Source organism: Plutella xylostella, chromosome 6, assembly GCF_932276165.1.
Source record: "Plutella xylostella chromosome 6, ilPluXylo3.1, whole genome shotgun sequence".
Classification (NCBI taxonomy): domain Eukaryota; kingdom Metazoa; phylum Arthropoda; class Insecta; order Lepidoptera; family Plutellidae; genus Plutella; species Plutella xylostella.
The window spans coordinates 11,745,091-11,765,233 of record NC_063986.1 but is presented as its reverse complement, the minus strand read 5'-3'; the positions used below and the strand labels follow the sequence as shown (position 1 = coordinate 11,765,233).

General features: G+C 37.9%; 1 protein-coding gene and 2 long non-coding RNA genes across 3 annotated transcripts; 2 read left to right on the top strand and 1 right to left on the bottom strand.

Moving 5' to 3' along the window:
• Positions 1 to 2,361: 2,361 nt before the first annotated feature.
• On the top strand, positions 2,362 to 17,983 carry LOC105383115 (heterogeneous nuclear ribonucleoprotein H). The gene is made up of 8 exons (XM_038119991.2): positions 2,362 to 2,630; positions 3,000 to 3,128; positions 3,432 to 3,596; positions 4,455 to 4,593; positions 6,553 to 6,689; positions 7,238 to 7,362; positions 8,381 to 8,488; positions 16,049 to 17,983. Exons 1-8 carry the CDS (start codon positions 2,513 to 2,515, stop codon positions 16,157 to 16,159), a joined length of 1,032 nt encoding a protein of 343 aa, XP_037975919.1. The 5' UTR covers positions 2,362 to 2,512; the 3' UTR covers positions 16,160 to 17,983.
• LOC125488623 lies at positions 9,923 to 11,854 on the top strand. The gene is made up of 3 exons (XR_007266356.1): positions 9,923 to 10,019; positions 10,430 to 10,538; positions 11,677 to 11,854. It is a non-coding gene; the product is annotated as an uncharacterized LOC125488623 (long non-coding RNA).
• Positions 14,364 to 15,346, bottom strand: LOC125488622. The gene is made up of 2 exons (XR_007266355.1): positions 14,952 to 15,346; positions 14,364 to 14,719 (listed from the first exon to the last, which is right to left on the bottom strand). It is a non-coding gene; the product is annotated as an uncharacterized LOC125488622 (long non-coding RNA).
• Positions 17,984 to 20,143: the final 2,160 nt, after the last annotated feature.

Genomic DNA, 20,143 nt, shown 5'->3' with positions numbered 1-20,143 from the left:
TAACCTGAATTTGCTCTGATGAACAAAATTGTTTAGGTTCTGTAAGTTGAAAATTGGACGGGATGACCCGTCGTCCTTTGGAATCAAGAACATTTTTGAGACAAAGCTCGGGGAAACTTGTACCGGTTCCAACACGCCCATATTCTTTAACAATTGAACTTGCTGGGCCATCGCCTCTGAATATGGAGTTTGAATGGAATTGTCGTTCAAGGCAGGTATACTTAATGGGGGTCTCATTACGAATGGTATTAGATATCCCGATCGAATAATTTTTAGAGTCGTTAGTGGGGTATGATACTTCTCCCACATTTTGGAAAAATGTTGGAGTTGCCCCGCTTGAAATTCCAAGTCAGAACTTTCTCTTTGCCCGGTCCCTGTACGCGGAAGCCTGGTTTGGTTTACGGGTTGAGGAAGGACCTGCACCCTGTGAAAATCTCGGACCCTGCTGACGAAATGACCTTCCTTGCGCAGGAAGCCTTGGTCCTTGTGGTTGAAGTGGGTATATGTATTGTTGGTTGCTAAAGGGAACCCCTTGCGCAGGGGAGTATTGGGGCCATGGCACACCATGCGCTGGTGGCATATAAGGCATATAGGTAGCCATAGATGAACGAGTACCTTGCGCAGGCACCTTGGAATTTTTTGTTTGGTTACCGATGTTCTGAGAATAGGAACCGGATTTTGAGGTTATAGGTCTCACTGGCCAACAGGCCTTGCTAACACCACCTTGTTTTTCTAGAGAAGATGTCAAATTTTCGGATTTGAAAAGATGTTCACAAGATGGAGGTATTTTCCTTAACGTTTCTTTGAAAAATTTATCTTTGACAGCTTTTAAAATAGCATCCCTACGCTGTTGTATCAAATCAGCGCGGTGCCCGCAGGCCATTTGCAATAAATCTGCAGAAATTTTGTGAAACTCACCTTCCGAGAAAATTTCATGTATTTTAGCTTCAAATACCGATAATTCGACAACTTCAGCAGATTGTAACCAGCTAATAAGTGATTTAAACCCATTTTCTACGGCCTCATGTTGTTTTATCAACGCTTTAGTCATCGCTGCAAAACCACGCTCTAATAAAGCCAGGTTGTGAAGCCTATCAAATGGTTTCAGCTCATCATTACACTCTAGATCCGTAAAGCCCGGAGTTGAACAATAACGTTTCTGCACTTCCGAATACCTAACATCACACCAATTAGAGGAATCAAAATGTTGTATGCTTTTTAAACGTTCTACTAAAACAGGATCAGATTTAATTAGTACTGGCTCTTTCAACTCCGTGTTCAAAGGGAATGAAAATTGCTGGGCGGGTTCCTGCTCTAAGCTTTCATATAATTCTCCACTAACATTTGACGTGATCTCATCATTTGCATCAATTTGTACTGCCGGCAACGGTTGCGGCGGCGCAGAATTAGCTATTGCAGATGGAAAACCGATATTTTGAGACACTAATTGCTCTAAATTATTAACTTGCATGGACAAGGCCTGAATAAGCCTTGAAGAGCTGGATTCACGACGTCGTTTCCTATGCTTCTCACGTTTTGATCTTGATTTTCGCTTTTTGGATTCATTTGTGGTTGTCGAAGCTGACGATGATGTATCACTGTCACTACCCATGGTTTTCTAAATTTAAAGAAAAGTCGTATTGAAAAATCGGTAACAAACACAGTTCCTTTAGAAAATTTCTTTTTTTTTTTTTTTTTGAGGGTAGATTTTAATACCAAATTTATAAACCAGTAAGCGAAAATCAGATAATTTATTTGTCACAATAATATTCAATAATTTTATCGAACGGTAGCACCGTTAACATAATACAAAATACAAAATTAAAAACTCACCGACCGACGCGACGGAGGATCGGTGGAACCGACTGTGCAGCGCAGAAGTCAAGACGCCAATGTCGAGCTCACATTTAGGAAATCTAGAAGTAACCTGCCTGGTGGGGTAAAAGGGCGGGAAAGAGACAGGTATAGTAAACGTCACATCCAAACCGGCTGTGTGTCACGCGCGAAAAGTCAAGTTCACTACTCTCATATTATAAGGCTTTGAATTGCGTACAGTTGTTTAATGAGATGATGTGAGCTGTCATAAAATCGGTTTTCTGAGGGTTTGACAGCAACTCAGACAACGGCAACGCCATCTTTTTCTCCAAAACTGTAAACTTTTTTTTTAACAAACATTGTAATTTCAGATATTTTTTTTTCTATCAAATTTATTTTATTACGAGCAAAATTATGACTTTATAAATAGTTCATGCGAGATTAAAATAATGTAGTTGATGACTATGATAAGTCTCAAATTTCAAACCAATAATCGAATCGATCGAATGTTGTTGTTGATTAGACTTAGAAGATATTTTTCAAATTTGACATCACTAAAACATAAGCGTCTTTGCTTGGTGATTGTGTAAAATTGTGAATTTTCGTGATTATTTTGAAAAAACTCACTTTAATCACATTTTATTTAAGTACCTGAGTAGTTTCTTGATAAAAATACTGGTAAAAATATTCGGCAACCATGTTGGGGTCCGGTGATGGGGGGCACATCGTGAAGTTGAGGGGTCTACCTTTCTCTACCACCGTAGACGACGTGATCGACTTTCTTGGAGGCGTCAATATTGTTGGAGGCAAAGACGGTATGTTCTAGACTTTCCAACCATAATAATCCAACTATACTTTCACAATACAGCTGCTAGACATAGGGACCGATATGTCATCAATGGCTGCGTTTTACGCACAAAAGGAATACCTACAAAGATGAATAACAAACCACTATTAATACATATTTTTCATTGTGATTAAATTATCCACCTGTGCCTGTGTCACCTGTGCCTGTGTCAACCTATGTCATGATGTATAATATTGGTTATCCACCTAGCATGCAGCAATTGCAACAAAATATGCTGCATAAATTCCAATCCAACCCTCACAGTATAAGCTGTGTAAGCATACATTTGCTCACTCTTGTCTACAAACAGTGGTTAAACCCTATGTTACAATTCCAGGAGTGCACCTGACAGAGGTGCGACCAGGACGACCTTCGGGGGAGTGCTTTGTAGAGGTGGAGTCCCAGCAGGATGTCGACGATGCCCTCAGGAAGGACAAAGAGAATATGGGGAAGAGATATATTGAAGGTTGGCCGTGTTCTAAAAACTTATATCTGTAGTAGATGTCTATTCATTCTGAGAGGGGGTGAAGATCCTGACCATAATAGCTCTCTCAGGAGTCTTGGGTGGAACCTTTGTAAATAACCCCTTAATTTCAGCTCAGCCAACCTAGTTCCCAAGTAAACTGGAGCAGCAGGCATGGCAATAGCTATGTTATATGATAGGCTATGTTGATCCAAAAATATATCTGTAGTAGATATAATGTAATGTATAGACATCAAATCTATATTGCTTTTTAAATTATCTAACCACTATGTATTTACTCTTCAGTGTTCTCGACGGACAGACAGGATATGGACTGGGCCCTCAATGCCATGAGGCAGAATGCCAATGGCTTTGAAGCCCCCGGCAACATATCTGATGAGATGGGAGTTGTCAAACTTAGGGGTTTGCCATTCGGATGTTCAAAGGAGGAAATAGTACAATTCTTTAATGGTGAGCATCTATATTGTTGATTACTAGTAGTGTTTAACAATGTGATGTCCCCTTGATATGAAATATAACTTCATCATGATGATAAAAGCTTAATATACAAATCACAGAAAATGTGATACAAATTATGATGCAATCAAATCTTCACCTTTCATGAAATTCTGGGAGAAATTTGAATACTTTCAGAACCTCTTCTTAGGCACTAGTAGTTGTCCACACAGCTGGCTCATAAGCATATAAAAATAACCTGAATTTTACATCCAGTAATAAATCTGCATTATCCAATGAATTATGATGCAAGCTTGTGAACATCTACCTATGTGAGCATCAGTACCTTTTGGCCCATTTGATGTTAACAGTATTTTAATTTTTATGATCTGAACTACTGTCAGTAGTCCTAATGTTAAGGCTAAAATGCACAGATGCTAGTTTTTTCCACTTCATCATGGCTGAATCTTAAGTGTGAGGATTTGGCTATATTTGCACAGTGTTTTGTGATGGATTGGCACTATGTTAACATTCTTTTGATAATATGATTAATTATTGTGGTTTGTTATCAGTAAATCAAGATCAAGACACAACTTCTGAATAATCCATAGCCACCAATCATACAATAAAATAGTAAAGAAATGTTTTTAATAAAAACCTTGTTATTCAAAATATATATTTCCTGTGCTATGAGGACAAGGACGAGTATAACTTAATTTTGGATCTATACTTGAAAACATAAAAACTAAATAGATACCTAAGATTACCTATAAACTGAAGTCGAGAAAGATACCATTTCCTCAACAAGTGTCCAATTCACCACAAGCACTCTCCCAAGCCAACATCCAGTAACGTTTGTTCCGCGCCGGGCAGGGCTGCGGGTGGCTCCCAACGGGGTACACTTACTGTGCGACCAGTCGGGCCGCGCGTCCGGAGAGGCCTTCGTACACTTCGTAGACAAGCCCACCGCGCAGGAAGCACTCGCGAAAGACAGAGAGAAAATAGGACACAGGTGGGGGGACTTGATTGAAATGGCCCGGAGTGCTTGGTCGTTGTGGTTGCAGTTAAGGTGGTGGCCAGAGTACTTACTTTGCTGGCTCAGCGACCCGAAGTGGATCTCCTGAGACCAAGTGACCTGGTGATCAGAGAAGGTTTAAAGATTCTGTTTTTGGTTTTTAAGCCGGAACTATTAATATTAAGCTGTCTGTAAAGATATCAGTTGAATGAAAGTTGTCCAGAGCATTTTCAGTTAAATCTGAAAGCATGACTTTAGAGTTGTATCATGTTAGAATAAAATTTCAATAATCAATGATTGTTACAATAAAAACGTGCGTTTTTTATTGCATACAGTAAAACTAAAATGAAAATTGAGGCAACCACTCTCAGCTTATTATTGCCCGCTCCATGAGATTTTCGTAACCCAATGCCAAGTAAGCTGGGCCCACAATTGTGTTTCAGAGATGTTTCGTTCTGATGAATAAGTTCACAAAATCTTTGCCTTGCCATAGATATTATGTGAAAATATAAGAATATCAGTTTTGAGAACAAGGAATAAAAATGTATAAACATACATTACCTTACAACAGGGTTTTAAATGGGACGTCTATACTGAAACACTATTTACAGGTTTTAACGGTATGGTGTAGTGGGTATAATTTGAGTTCTTCCTAAATGTTGTTGGTCCTTGCATAAAAATGGGAATTTCACTTTCAAATAGAAAAAAAAACTACCAGTCTTTGGGAATATCAGTATTGAGTACTATTTTTGGGTGACCAACAGACATAAGGGAGGGTTATTTTGAAAATATGGGATTGATTACTTTTGAACTGTTACAGGGAGGGAGGATTTTAATCATTGGCTTACGATGATGTTTTCTACTGCTGCCCATGCAATTTTATTGTGCTTATTCAAATACGAATACTTCTAGAAAATCACTTATTTATTCACATTCAAAATTACACACTAAATTAATACACAAACTATAATTACGTACTGCTTTTCCATTTGTATATTTCTATGCAAAAAGTAAGAGGAATTAATGCAAACACACCACTGTTATATCTGCCAACCGAATATTGACCTCATTAGACCATGAGATCCTGTTTTTCCATTAAAAAATCACAACTTAACACCTTTTTTGAAGGCATTCATACAAAAATATATATGTATACATTTCTAACAGGTGCTTATAATAAACATGAAACAATTCGTTACCTACACTTACACAATTTGAATAAGCACCATAAAATGAAAATGGTAGTGATAGGAAGCGCAGTACAGGTTCATCTATAGAGGGTGGGAGCGGGAGCGGGGAGCGGGGCGCGGGGCGAGGAACATGGCGGCGGCGACGTGGGGACTGCAGTATCAACTCTTCATGTTTATATTTAAGCGGGATTCACTGGCAATAAAATATACAAGTCGACTTCTGCAAGTTAACTACGCCGTGTTTCACTCTTGCACTGGTCGACTTTCAGCTTTTATTGCCAGTGTAAACCCCGCTTTATACTGTGTAGCAATGAATGTACTTATTTAATGCCCTTTTTCACCAATAACCCCATGAGATTATGACTTGATGGTGAAAACGGGCATTGTATTTTTGTTACTTAATATGTAGCAACTTTCCTCTGTTGTTCATCATAATTTTATTCATCATCATCATCATCAAACAACATCGCCACAACACTCGTGATCATCCCCATCAACCAAATGTTTACACCACAGACGTGATAAAGTGATCACCACCGAGACAATAAGTGGTACCCGCTATGTTTGCCTGATCTCTCTCTCCCCATTTGGAATTTCTTTTACCTCAATTCTTCATCAGATACGAACTGACCACTGCCACTAAAGCTCGCAGTTCTAGACCTGTTATAATCCTCGGACAGAAGTTACACATTTCGGAGAGCCTTCTGTATCAAAAACTCATTCCTCAACACATCCACTCCATTTACTAACCTATCCAACCCTCCAGGTACATAGAAGTGTTCCTGAGTTCCGCCGAAGAGGTTCGTTCGTGGGGGTCCCGCGAGCCGCGGCGGCCGCGCCCCGCGCCCTACGACCGCGGCGACCGCGCGCGCCGCCCGCCCCGCGCCATGCCTCATGGAGGAAGTATGTATTGCATTGCAACCACACTAATCACACTGGTACATCTGGCTTGAACGGATAGTTTTAGCGAAAATACTGTCTATTGTCCCATCTTCACTTTAAAATTATGATTAAATGTGTGTTTTGATCAATAAAGTAAGGGTTTAGTTAGGCATTTTGATAGGAGTGCAAATTACCTAATTTACAAAATTATCTGAAACCTCGAGCTAGCACTTTCCATAGCACGCTGAAACACTTTATATCTCTGGACCAGAGGGGTTACTACATGTCAAACAGTTATCGATCCATATAAGGCACGTCAGATAAAACAAGCGAGCGACGCTTTTCGACTATTAATTTGCTAAAGTTCGGTAGTGGTAACCCCAACAATATATCTCAAAACCAATTATTATAATTACATATTTATGTATAAAGGTCACCGCACATATTATAACCTTAACGTAAAGGGATCGCTTCTTTTTCTTTCTGTCAACCAGTAGAACGCGAGCTCTACTGGTGGTTATGGTTACGGTAACATGTGCGGTGATCATAACAATGTATGTATGTTCCAGGCGGCGGCGGCTACGGCTACGGCGCGGCGCGTGGGGGCGGGTTCCGGCGCGGGGGCGGGGGGGGCGCGCACTGCGTGCACATGCGCGGCCTGCCCTTCAAGGCGTCGCCACAGGACATCGCCTATGTGAGTACTAGTACCATAGACAAACACGTCTGTAGGGTAGTCTAGTGCAGGACATTGCACTCTATATATAATCTGGCAGACGGAGCAGGAGAGAGGAGATTAAACAATACAAAAAAAGTTAAATTTGAATCACACTGTGTGCTGTGCAAGTTAGTGTCTTTGATATCTTGAGCATGTATTCCATTTTTCTCTTCGAATTATTTATGCACTCTGCTTGGCGGACGGCGCTGGAGGCCAAAACTCAGGTCTACACCTATCTTGGTCTTCAACGTTACCCATTAACTCTTGTAAGATTAAATCCTAACTATCCTAATCCTAACTAATATTATAAATGCGAAAGTAACTGTGTCTGTCTGTCTGTCTGTCTGTCTGTCTGTTACTCTTTCACGCAAAAACTACTGAACAGATTTGAATGAAATTTGGTATACATATGGTCTAGACCCTGAGAAAGAACATAGGCTACTTTTTATCCCGGAATTCCCACGGGAAAATCTTTTTAAGGCGAAGCGAAGCTCGCGGGCACCAAATTTCATTCAAATCCGTTGAGTAGTTTTGGCGTGAAAGAGTAACAGACAGACAGACAGACAGACAGACAAACACAGTTACTTTCGCATTTATAATATTAGTTAGGATGTAACTTAGTTTGTATGTGTTCTGAGACTTAGTATACTAAATAACTAATTTTTCAATTTTCAATTTTTCAATTTCAACAAACATGTTACATCTTGTAACACCTTGAGAACAAAAAATATCTTACCCAGCCGCGAATCGAAGAAATGGGGCCGTCTGCACAGCATTCAAAAGCACTAACCTCGTGCATAAACTTTCATAGTAAAGATAATACCGCCGACTCATGCGACATGTATGCAATATCTCTTTTTTCGTGTTACCAAAATGAAACTTACTTAGTATGTTGAACGCAATGTACTGATAAATCCCCACCCTGTATATCTGACACACACCTTGCTATTTGCCATGACTTGTTACCAAGAAAAACATCGTAACGTCTTTCTTGCAGTTCTTCAAGCCGATCCGTCCGATGAACATCGACATCCTGTACGACAACAGCGGGCGCCCGTCCGGCGAGGCCGACGTGGAGTTCGAGTGCCACGAGGACGCCATGCGGGTAATATACCTAGCATAGTCATATACAGGGTGTTGCCAATACTTATAGCAAGCCGAAATGGGGTGACTCAGTGACCCATTCTGCACGCGTAGCACAGTATGGCGGTGACAAGATATAAATGACAGCTAGTTGCAACAAATTGTGTGATACCAGTTGTCCTCACAAACGCTAACATGGCAAACACGAAATAATCACTACAAGATGTGAGTTACAATTTTGACAGCGAGATTGGAAGATTTGTCTTATTTCCTAACATGGGTGTACCAATTTATCCACACATGTCTCAGTTTGACATTTGTTTAGGTAGCATTATATCACTCAAGTTCGAAGGTGGTGATAACATGTGACACAAATAATTATACGTCCCTCGAGCTATAATCCTCCAAAATTGAAACTCAATAGAAACTATTTTTGATGATGCCAAAAAATAGTCGTGAAATAGTCATAAATAGTCGTGCTTTCCAAAAAAATAGTCGTATCATACTTTCGGAGTTAGAGCTATACTTTATGGAGGATTATAGCTGGAGGTCTCCAGCTATAATCCTCCAGCCTCTGCAGAACAAACGGTAAGGCCTATCGACTTGGTTAAGGTCTCAAAAAATAGTCGTGAAATAGTCGTAATGACATGCCAAATTTCAGAAATAGTCGTCAAAAGATAGCAAAGATATAAAGGTACTTTGCTGCAGCCCTGGTGGAGGATTATAGCTGGAGGTTTTGAAAATATCGAATATCTTTGGAACTACTATGACTATCGGTTTGAATTATGTCTCAAAAAATAGTCGTGAAATAGTCGCTTCTATTTATTATAATTTTAAGCTTGATAAAAGCTGTTAAATAATTATATCAAATTCTTCATACAAATCAAAGTGGACGAGAATGCCAAAGCAAGCCAGTACACAAAAATAATGGCACCGTAGCATTGAAGTACTCATGTCGAATTTATCTACAATAAATCATTTATTTCGTCATACTTTGCATCAATAGTATCTAAACTAATCTTGGGTATGACATTTTATTGCTTTTGCTCTTAGCCTTTACCTTACTGTGTACAGAGAAAACGTATGCCTATACACGCACACATTTATCTCTGTTATCTTGACAAACGATAGCGATGACGACTACGGCGATGTAGTACCTAGGTCAGTTATTGTCATCCCTTACTATCCCGTGATCAGACAAATATTGCTATCCTTGTCTCCTTTCTAACCGGCATGCATCGCACGCATAGAACGCGTGAGCGACCGCATAACATCTTGACAAGCTATAGCAAACCGGTATTTATTACGTCCCTTATGTGACCGCCGCCGCGCGCCGCCACCGGTGAAGTTGGGGTTAGTATTTTACATGTTTTGTTTGATAATTTGTTTACAGTTTAGTGCAAACTATGGTCACGATCGGTGTTATTTTTGGTTGTTAAAATATTGTGAGTGCTCTATACGCAAATGAATACCTATTCAAGATGTTATATTCTAAAAGATATTAGTGGATGCAGATAAGAGTGTTTAGTGAGTGCTATGTTTGAATATTGCAAGTAAGTATCCTTTTTAATACTCAATATCAAAGACAGCCATCCCATTTTGTTATGCTCAGCTTATTTATTAACATGATTTTTTATTGAAGTAACGTAGCCAAATTATTTTTTAATATCTATGCTTAATATGTATGGGGATTGTTATTAAATTAGCAATTTTACACTATGAGCGAGTAAATTGTGCATACATGCAATCAAGGTATTCATGTACATATCTTAGTAGATACGAAAATATGTGGGTATCATCGATTACCTACATATGGTAGTCTTGGTTAAATGTGGATATTTACCCCTCAATAGCAAAAAAAGGCGTTATTGTTTGTATTTCTGAATGAAACTAGGCAAATAAATATATGTATTAAAAAAAAATATGTGTAACCTACCTATAAGCCTACCCATTATTATTTCAGGTGAAAACACAGCCTATCGATGTAATGCGCCGATAAATTATCATGACTCTTAATGCGCTTAAAAACTGCAATGGCTCCGAATACATGATTACCAGATAACAAATCCTGGGTAAGAATTTATCACTATTTTTATATGGTATTGTGCTTATGCTAGGCCTATACAGTGTTGTGGTGCTGAAGTTGATAAAGTTATAACAGCCAATTTACTTGTCAAAACTCATTTGTACCTATCAGCTACAAGCGACAAAAACGTGTTTCTGAACTAAATACCTATGTAAGTAATTCACACCCTGTGAAATTTCATACAAGTTTCAAACGCACCGTCCGACCAAACCGGTTTTGGACAAAAGCCAAATTGTTTTCTCAGCTATCTCTTTCGCTCAAAAACAATAGAGGTCGGTTATGGGACATATATATTGAAAAAGGCGAATACACTAATGAACAGTATTTCTACTCTACCCTTTTCGCACAAAAGTTCGCAGTTTCAAGTAATTGTTGCAATAAGTTACTGATAAGAAATTTTACTCCACTGTTTGCTGTGGTCTCCAAATGACAATAAATTACCAAACAAATAGTCTAGGTGAAATAACGTTATTACTACTCGTATCTACCTACTCGTATATCCTAACTAATATTATAAATGCGAAAGTAACTGTGTCTGTCTGTCTGTCTGTCTGTCTGTCTGTTACTCTTTCACGCCAAAACTACTGGACGGATTTGCATGAAATTTGGTATACACATAGTCTAGACCCTGAGAAAGAACATAGGCTACTTTTTATCCCGGAATTCCCACGGGAAAACTTTTTAAGGCGAAGCGAAGCTCGCGGGAACAGCTAGTTATTTATATTTATGTAGTATTATTTATATAAGTATGATGTAATTTTTTATTATTTTTTTTAAAGTTATAGATTTATATATAAGTTATCCTAATCCTAACTAATATTATAAATGCGAAAGTAACTGTGTCTGTCTGTCTGTCTGTCTGTCTGTCTGTCTGTCTGTCTGTCTGTCTGTTACTCTTTCACGCCAAAACTACTGAACGGATTTGAATGAAATTTGGTATACATATGGTCTAGACCCTGGGAAAGAACATAGGCTACTTTTTATCCCGGAATTCCCACGGGAAAACTTTTTAAGGCGAAGCGAAGCGCGCGGGGACAGCTAGTCATATATATATGTCTATAATATTTAAAAAAAAACAAATATTTTTATTAATAAGACGTTGATTTGCCTTATTTTTTTTTCAGCGCAGCTTACGTGTGTTCTTCAATAACGTCGCAAGCTACAGTGGCTGTTGATAATTTTTGCAAGTTCTACACCTACAGGATTCAGTTATCTGGGCATTATAGATACCCTATAATCACCTACGAAGTTATTTAGGTATATTTATTAAAACCATTATACATGGTGTGGCAAAAAGGGTATACTAAGTAAGTAAGCCCGAAACTGAAAACAGAAATTAAATATTCGCGAAAAAAATATATCATTTTTCATAGAAACTTAGTTGGTCACGTGACTTTTTACTATGGAGAATAAAAATAATTAAATCCTAATCTACCTAAAGATTGTTTAATGAATAACTTAAGTATAAATAAAAGTACTTTCGGCCTGTGATTGTAATTAAATGAGTTGTATTTCATTATGACAATAACCGTGATTATACTTACCTAAACCTACTAATGAACAATCTGTGATTACTTCAACTTAGCTTAGCTTATTATGATATAGGGCTAAAAAATAATTATTTTTTAATAGTAAAATAATTACATATTTAAGTTCATACCATGTTTTTTTTATTGAACTACGTCAATATTATATTATTACTTAGCAATAAAATAACTGTGATTATTTTAAATTAAACTAAATATGTTTATAGGTAATAGTCAAATAATACTGAGATAATTGTATAAAACCTAATCTACCTAAAGATTGTTTAATGAATAACTTAAGTATAAATAAAAGAACATTCGGCCGGTGATTGTAATTAAATGAGTTATATTTCAAACACCGTATTTTATTCTTATCGCTTGAGTGCTACCCTGTACTGCGTCTTCAATAAAACTAATCCCAATTTCACCGGCGGAGGTGACGGCCACATCAACGCTAATAAAAAAAACAAGACAGCACTATTTGTGTGATCCCGGGATAGTAAGGGACGTAATAAATACCGCTTTGCTATCGCTTGTCAAGATAAAACCGATGACACGTTCGTTCACGCGTTCTATGCGTGCGATGCATGCCGGTAAGAAAGGAGACAAGGATAGCAATATTTGTCTGATCACGGAATAGTAAGGGATGACAATAACTGACCTAGGTACTACTTCGCCGTAGTCGTCATCGCTATCGTTTGTCAAGATAACAGAGATAAATGTGTGCGTGTATAGGCATACGTTTTCTCTGTACACAGTAAGGTAAAGGCTAAGAGCAAAAGCAATAAAATGTCATACCCAAGATTAGTTTAGATACTATTGATGCAAAGTATGACGAAATAAATGATTTATTGTAGATAAATTCGACATGAGTACTTCAATGCTACGGTGCCATTATTTTTGTGTACTGGCTTGCTTTGGCATTCTCGTCCACTTTGATTTGTATGAAGAATTTGATATAATTATTTAACAGCTTTTATCAAGCTTAAAATTATAATAAATAGAAGCGACTATTTCACGACTATTTTTCGAGACATAATTCAAACCGATAGTCATAGTAGTTCCAAAGATATTCGATATTTTCAAAACCTCCAGCTATAATCCTCCACCAGGGCTGCAGCAAAGTACCTTTATATCTTTGCTATCTTTTGACGACTATTTCTGAAATTTGGCATGTCATTACGACTATTTCACGACTATTTTTTGAGACCTTAACCAAGTCGATAGGCCTTACCGTTTGTTCTGCAGAGGCTGGAGGATTATAGCTGGAGACCTCCAGCTATAATCCTCCATAAAGTATAGCTCTAACTCCGAAAGTATGATACGACTATTTTTTTGGAAAGCACGACTATTTATGACTATTTCACGACTATTTTTTGGCATCATCAGAATTCGTTTCTATTGAGTTTAAATTTTGGAGGATTATAGCTGGAGGCACGTATAATTATTTGTTTAGTTTTTGTTAATTTCATCCTTGCTCTACAAGAAGAGATGCAGGAAAGGAAAATTACTATAATACTTATAGGGAGGATGATCCGGGACTCTAATAACCCGTTGAAAATGCTTTAAAAACAACATTTGTCAAAACACACATCCTCTTTTTTATTTGACTAAAATTATACATTAAGTATATTACTTATATGTAGCGGTGTTAGCTCAGACGGGTAAGCGCCCGCCCCTCACGGAAGAAATGTGGATTCAAAACCTGTCGCTCACATGTGCTAAGAAGTTAGATAGATAGACATTAGTTTGTTTGGAAGCAACTCAGTGCATATGTTTGCCCTTAGGAACAAACCACTGATTTTCAGTTGTCTCCCATATACTTTAAGTTTGCCTATTCACGCCAAAGTATGTAGGTAATGAAGTGGCTAATTGAATAGTTTTAATGCTAAATGTGGAGTTCACGAAATGTAAATCATATACATTGAATAGGTCCGGCACACCGGGCAGTCAGCGACTGATGCTATGATCACTGGTTGTCCTTTCACCACAGCGACAAACCCTAGTCAGGCTTTATTATTTACCAACAACACACTAACTAAAATGAAGTGGCTAATTGAATAGTTTGAATGTTAAATGTGGAGTTCAAGAAATGTAAATCATAATATAAACTGTACATTTAATAAGTCCGGCACACCGGGCAGTCAGCGACTGATGCTAATCCTTTTTCCACAGCGACAAACCCTAGTCAGGCTTTATTATTTATCAACAACACACTAACTATAAAAAAATAAGTGGATATACTAGCATGTACAACTAAATTAAATGGTTATAAAAATATAATATTTTCTTTAGGTAAGTAAAACATTTATTAAACTTTTAATTAATAAATTATAAAAAGTATACTATTTCACACACCATAAAAGCATATTAGGTATTCTTAGTTATCAACTATCACAATAATCACTCTGAACTTGGCTTATATCAGTCATCAAATAGGTCTCATAGTATGTATGCCAAGTTTTTCAACTTTTTCAGTTCGGTGCCGCTCCGGTTCATTGTATCACCACAAGGTTGCTGATGTCATCTGACCATCTTCAGGTGGTTTCTGCCAACAAGAGCTCTCCAACCGTGTCTAGGCCATCATTTTCTGACCGGTTTTGACCATCTTCCGTCTTGCCTACGAGCCAATTTCAATGTTCTGTAACAAACAAAAATGTTTTATTAGATTTTAGTTATACTTATGAACTAAGATTATGACTCCTATTGTCATCTTCATCATCATAGCCCATCACGTCCTCACTGCTGGGGTATGGGTTTCCTTCCAATGAATGGCCTAGTTGACCAAGTACTGCCAAGTGAAAAAAGTTTTTTGAGTTGTTTTGTGTGCATGTGCCCAATTACAATAACATCTGACTGGTACTGGCACTTACCTACTGTTTTTTCCTTCCATTGGTTATACAAATATTATTCAGTCAGGCCGTGGGACAAGCATCGTAGATGATATTCTGTTGCGCCCATCAGAATCCTGCCCGAGCTTTTGTCTCAAGGCCTTCTAGCTCCTGGGGCCGGGTAAACGGTGGGTGGGTCATCAGTCAGGTGGCATGCTGTTTTGTTCTTCGTCTCATGGAGCCGGTGCATAGAAATCGTCTGCCGAAGAACTCCCAAGGAATCTGATCGTGCTTGGTCGGGAGCAAGCTCGGTCGTATATTATTTCATGTGACGACGTCCAAGAAACTCAAGAAAGTAGTTAATGAGTCCATGGGGTAGCGCAATGCAAAAATGCAATGGTAATATTATCAAAATATTTCACTCGAACGCACCAAACAGCGAACAGGTTAGGTTAGGTGACATTTAAATTGTCAAAAAACCATAGACAATACAAACAAGAGCCACAAATGAGGGATTTTCAAAAAAAAAGAACGAATGAAATACATATTTCCACAGAGCAGAAAAGTTTCAGTGTCACTGTGGCTTATATCCAATCACACAACTAAAATGAGTCCCATGTACACCCTATGCTAACATTTAAGACTGATATCAAAAAGTGACTCAATTTAATCAGTCACTTCACATGTTGTCTTATTATGGCCATACTAGCCGTGCTGAACAACTTTGGCTCTAAGCCTTTGAAAATTTGCGAAAAATACCCTTATTGCAACACTCTTTATAAATGTAGTGATGCGAGGTTCCGATTATCACCAACAGATGAAAGTGAAGCGAAATGCGCTGAAGAATTCCTACATCGCGGTATTGAAGAGCTGCAACAAAATAGGAATTCCAAACGCTAGCCGTTAGGTAGTTGCGGCTTGGTCGTAAGCTCATCGTCGTCATCAGATCTTTCGTGGTACTTATAAGAGCTAGTCCAAGGTTGAAGGGTTGCCACCGCATTGGAAGTCCTAAATGATGAGGCTTAAGGGCCTGATATCCACCAGAGGACGACCGTTAGCCAATAATATACCTAATAATGCCTTTGTTACACCTAAACCTCCCTACAGCAAATCCTCTAACCCTTACCCCTTACCCTCAGGCGATGCGTCGCGACAAGAACAACATGGAGCATCGCTACATCGAGCTGTTCCTCAACTCGTCGCCCGGCGGCGGCGGCGGCGGGTTCAAGCCGCGGCCCTTCCGCAACTGACTGCGCCACTAGGGGCCACTACAGCCCAACACACCGGCCGTGTGGCCTTGCAAATAGGCTAGACTTTGTAAAATATAGCAAGAGTCCCCTTTGGTTGACCTGCTGCCGCCGCTACACGGGTTCGTTATCGACGTCTATGAAGTGCCACAAACTTATCTGTTCCGGTGACAGCTCCCATAAATGACTAATATTTCTTCTATAATATTTTGCCAGTTTGCCCAAAGTGGTAATTCGCCCTTGCGGTTTTAATAAACCCATCTAATCTACATACATGTATGATAATTGCGTCAATCACAGCCCTGTATTCATGGCGAGTCGCGATGTAGTGACGTTTTAAACGTCGATAACGAACCCGTGTTTTGGAATTTGAAAAAAAACAAATGTACCTACTTATAAAAAAATGGACTTGACTGGTGTCATAGTAGGGCTCTTGCTGTATTTTACAAAGGATAGTATATGTACCAGCTGTGTGACCTGGTTCCATCACAGGCTGGCTGGTTCGACGTGGCACCTTTAACAACATACATTCGATTTTGGTCCTTACGTAGTTGTTCATCAATTTGATCTGTTAGATGAATATGAACGCACTGTTTGAGTTAGCACATTTTAAATGATCAAGTAACAACATGTTGTAACAACATGTAGTACTCAAGTTTCGGTTTATAAATATTTTAAATGTTAAAATGCATTGTTGCGTCGTAAATTTCCAATAAAATACAAAAGTCATGCCATGAAATAAAAAAATAGAAATATTTTCTTGTGGTAATTGGGCAACAAGTTTCTACTTATACTTTAATTATGTATGTAGAGAACTTATCATTATAAACTATTATAAATTGTAGTATGTACTTAGTTGTAAATTCATTCATCAATTTACTACCTACTGCTTCTCAAAAAGATAAATTCCAATATTTTAAAAGGTTCAGGAAACCACTAATGTATTGTTACAAATATATTTATTTTGCTTAGTTCTATCATCAGATTTTGTGTGGTAGACAATTAGGTAGGTAGGTACGCAATTAATTAGGTTCATTTGTCAATTATGGAATGCAAGCATAATACATAAGTCATTTTAAAGTTTTGGCTTCACACATCATTTATATTTAAATGATTTTTAGACCTTTATCTTCATCTTTATAGGTACATTATGTTTTAATTAAATATAAGAATGTAGGATAGTTTAGGTAACGACAAATTGTACCATCCCCCCACTACTCCGACCTTATTTTATTAAGCGATTTAAATTAAATTATATTTATAATACGTAATGTTTATGAATAAGTAAATACTCGTCTTCAAAATTGAAAGTACAGCTAGTAAAATATGATGATATTTATCATAATAGCATTGTTTTAAAAATGTAGTTAGTTCATAAAATTAAATATATTATGATTTTTGTTAGTATTTCAACAGTGTTTAGTTTTCTATACATCGAAATAGGCTTACAATTATTATTGTGTATATTTTATTCGAATTTGTCTGAATGAAGTGCAAGCGATTATTTTATCTTATTCACGTCTCAGTGATTCGTGGTCAAAATATCGATTACCTACCAAATGTACAAGATTATTTTATTGTATTTTTGATTATTAATATTTGTCACTACTTACAAGTGCTTGAACTGTCTTGAGTTGTTTGTGGGGGTATGTTGTGGAAGGTCTATCTATATTCTATTCTCCTGTTAACATCATCTAGACTGACTCTTGACAATCTTTAAAATAATATGTATAGAAACGCTAAGATACTTAATTAAAAAGATGGAGTATGTTTCGTAAGCTAGCTATAGTCTCATTTATACTTTAATAAATCATATTATACTAAAAATTTTGGAATTTTATATTGAAACCATTACTTACCTATTCGATTCGATAGTCACCGAATTAGAATAAAATACCATCCTCTCTCTTAATAATTGGAATATTATTTACTCCAGTCGTTGGAGATGATCGTACACGATCCAGATACATGACTTCCACCAGTCTCTAGACCTGGCCTCTGACCAGGTCTAGAGACCTTATCCCTTATACCTTTGGGGAATGACTTCAAAACCATCCAGCTTTATAGTTTCGACATCCATATTCTGCTTGAAATGGTCTTTCAATAATACAAAATGGTCTTTCAATAATATAAAGGAATAATACAATAGTCCTGTAGGAATACATAGATACATAAATCTATGAATAACGGATGTCCAATGACGAAATAAATTCTTTCGTCATTGTGGATGTCTAAGGCGCACCCTAGACGATCAATTTTATTGCGCAATATTGATGATTGTGCAATATAATTGACCGTCTAGAGTTAATATTGAAGAATGCGCAAACGTCATTTGGATACAAAACGCTATTCAATCTTATTGCACAATACATGTATATTGCACAATATTATTGTAGGTCTAGGGTGCGCCTAACTGAAGCATGAAGACGTGCATCATCAGCCCTGACCACCCACGGTACTGTTGTAAATCTCCGTCAAAATCATTACGATAATCCGTTATGAAAAACTGGTTTGAAGCCGAACGTCCATCGTCGGCTAAAGTAAGATAGCTTAGCTTTGCTCCTATAGTCGAGCCAATTGATACTTCGATGATATTATATTATAATTTATAATAATAATTTGACGACCGAATGGCGTAGTGGTTAGTGACGTGACTACTGAGCCGATGGTCCCGGGTTCGATTCCCGGCTGGGGCAGATATTTGTATAAACACAGATATTTGTTCTCGGGTCTTGGATGTGCCCGTAAAATGGCAATAGGCCCGCCCCCTATTACATTGGGACTAACATAACACTCTGGCGAAAAGTGGGTGCAGCAATGCACCTCTGCCTACCCCGCAAGGGAGTACATTAGTACAAGGCGTGAGCGTGTGTTATGTTGTTGATTATAATAATTAGGTAGGTACTAAAAGTCATTTGTTTGTTAGAAACGTATTTCGCGAGGTACAGCTGAACTATAAAGTCCTGAAATTAAATGAGGGCACTGGTATCTTTCATGTAGCCACCCTATATAGCGAAACATAACTGACTTTGATACTTGAAATTTTGCCTGTGAACTACCTACCTGGGTTCCGCTCATCTGGCATAATCTTTATTGACCAAAACTCATTTCTCATAACTCGTATGGTCTAAACTTTTTTGGCCGAACCATCACTTTGCCAAGACTTATGTGGCATAAGGCTCGTTTCGTCTAAAACTCTTTAGGCACAATCTTTAAACACCTAAGTTTCGTTTGCTCAAATTTATGTTCGTCTATACCTATTTATAATCTTGTTTCTCCTAATGTTATCTTAATAAATAATATATTAAGTAGGTATGTAGTAAATGTACAAATTGTGGTATTTTTCTCCTACATCCCGAAAATCACGATATTGTATGATCAAAAAATCGAAAGTTAACGACCAATATAATTATTACAAACCCCATGAGATCAAAACCTAAAAGCAAAGCGAGGAGGAGCGTGTTAGGTGCACATGTTCATCAAAACCAAAGCGGAGCGCAGCGAAGCGGAGCGGAGCGTTTTCCAAACAGCGGAAACAATACAAGGCACCAGTTTGCGCTATGTAGGGAGACGCTCCGTCAAAGTTAAAGCCAAACGAATATTATTACTTTGTATAAACCTATGCCATAGCATTATTAGGCTATTCAAGATTTGGCCATACCATTATTAGGCTAAACAATGTTATGCGAAATAACTTTTTACTAAACGAGATTTATGCCATACGATTTTCGGCGTAACGAGACTTTGACCAAACGTTACTATGCAATACGAGATTAGGCAAAAAAATCTTATGCCAAAAAAGGTAGAAGTGGTAGAACCTACCTACCTATTTATGTATTTTGCATGAAATTTTTGCGGCGTAACGTCGACTGCAGCACTATCTAGGTACAAATTACTCAGAAATATTATGTATTTAGGCATTATCACTATATGGGCAACCAGCGGTGGTAGCTCAGTCGGGTAAGCGCCCGCTTCTCACGCCAGAGA